The 1613-nt window shown below is 62.6% G+C and overlaps 1 protein-coding gene across 1 annotated transcript; it reads right to left on the reverse strand.

Annotated features, from left to right (window-relative positions):
- Positions 1–7: 7 nt before the first annotated feature.
- On the reverse strand, positions 8–1583 carry LOC103780275 (PAB-dependent poly(A)-specific ribonuclease subunit PAN2-like; the record flags this gene model as incomplete). The annotated part of the gene is made up of 4 exons (XM_008947938.1): positions 1302–1583; positions 440–609; positions 149–269; positions 8–49 (listed from the first exon to the last, which is right to left on the reverse strand). Coding segments are annotated over exons 1-4 (615 nt in total), but the record flags the coding sequence as incomplete, so codon positions are not given.
- Between the last annotated feature and the right edge of the window lie 30 nt (positions 1584–1613).

Raw genomic sequence — 1613 nt, forward strand, 5'->3', positions numbered from 1 at the left:
AGCGGTTTGATTGCCTCATGATGGTGATGCCAGGAACCTCCACAGTGTACTGGACAAGTATAGAGTGAGGTGAGCAGGGTTGAGGCCCACCACGAAGCCCCCTCCAGCCCTGGAAGAGCCCGGGGAGCAGCCCCCAGCCTAGCTGTACCTTCTGCGTCTCCTGGACGGTGTTGAGGTCTATCTCAATGACGTGGTTCTGCAGCCCGCCAACGAGCAGGGTGCTGCTGTCGGTCAGCAGGAGACTGTGCATGTCCTCAGAGTCGTCCATGCTGTGGGACAGGGGAGACAGTGGCCCTCGTGCTGCTGCCCAGCTCGGGGAGGCAGCAGGAAACGGGGCACGAGCTGCCCTCGCCCCCTCCCACCTCACCGTGGCAAAGGGGCCGGGACCAGCTCCCCCAGCACAGGCAGGGCCCGCCGGCTGCCAGGGGCAGGCACTCACAGGTAGTCAAAGATGATCAAGCCCCCTCGTGACATGTACTTCAGGTTGGTTTTGGTCAGGAAAAGGACCCCGTTCTCCAGGCTCTGGATCTGGCGGATGTCGTCGCTGCTGTTCACTTGGAAGGAGGAATATCGCTCCAGCGTGGGGCCAAAGAAGGAGGTGGCGTGGCCCTGAAAGCAGCGGGGGACAGGCCTGTCACAGCCCACCTCAGCTCTGCTCAGGTGTGACATGGGCAAACTCTGCTTTGCCTGGCACCAGCTCCACGGTGGGGGGAGGCTGTCGGCCACCCCACGGCCTCAGCCGGGCTATGGGGTGGGCTTCCTGCCCGCCCTGAGCCCTGGGGGCCTCCTGAGGCCGCTCCCTTTCTAGCAGATGTATGCAGACAAGAGTAAAGAACCAGAAATTCCAGCAGCTGCACAGGGTGGGGCTGTGAAGTTACTCGGGAAACACCAAGAGGCTCGTGCCTCTTGGCTCTTCTCCCAAGTAACCAGCGATAGGAGGAAGGAAAACAAGGCTTCAGCTGCACCAAGGGAGGTTCGATGGGATTTGAGGAAGAATTTCTTCCCTGGCAGAGTGGTGAGGGATTGGCCCAGGCTGCCCAGGGAGGTGCTAGTGTCCCCATCCCTGGAGGGGCTCAAAAAACACGTGGACGTTGCACCTGGGGATACACTTTAGTGGTCATGGGAGTGCTGGGTTGATGGTTGGCCTGGGTGATCTCGGGAGGTCTTCTCCAGCCTGAATGACCCTACGCTCCAAGACGCCCAGACACCTCGGGCAGCTCTGCACCGCTGCAGCACACCCCAGGCTGAGCAGCACCCTCTGGCTGGGTCCCCACTGAAGGGCTCCTGGGGCTGGCACCTACCCCGTGGTTCCCGACCCAGAGCATCTCCTCGTGCAGGTCGAAATGGGAGACGGCCACGGGCACCCCGACTTCAGAGACGGCGGTGTGCAGCTCGCTGTAGATACCCTCCATCAGGTGCACCGACTCGGGCACCGTGATGCCCTCCAAGGACACCCCCTCGGGGTCCAGCTCCACGTTCTGCAGCAGGCTGGGGTTCAGGTGGGGGTCCAGGCCGGGGTCCAGCGCAGGGTGCAGGGGGGGCGCATACTCAGCCAGGGAGGGGTCGAGACCTTCAAAGTTCATGGTGAAAACCCGCGCCTGCCTTCGGCAGAG

The sequence above is a fragment of the Merops nubicus genome, unplaced genomic scaffold (genome assembly GCF_000691845.1).
Source record: "Merops nubicus isolate BGI_N331 unplaced genomic scaffold, ASM69184v1 scaffold45659, whole genome shotgun sequence".
Lineage (NCBI taxonomy): Eukaryota > Metazoa > Chordata > Aves > Coraciiformes > Meropidae > Merops > Merops nubicus.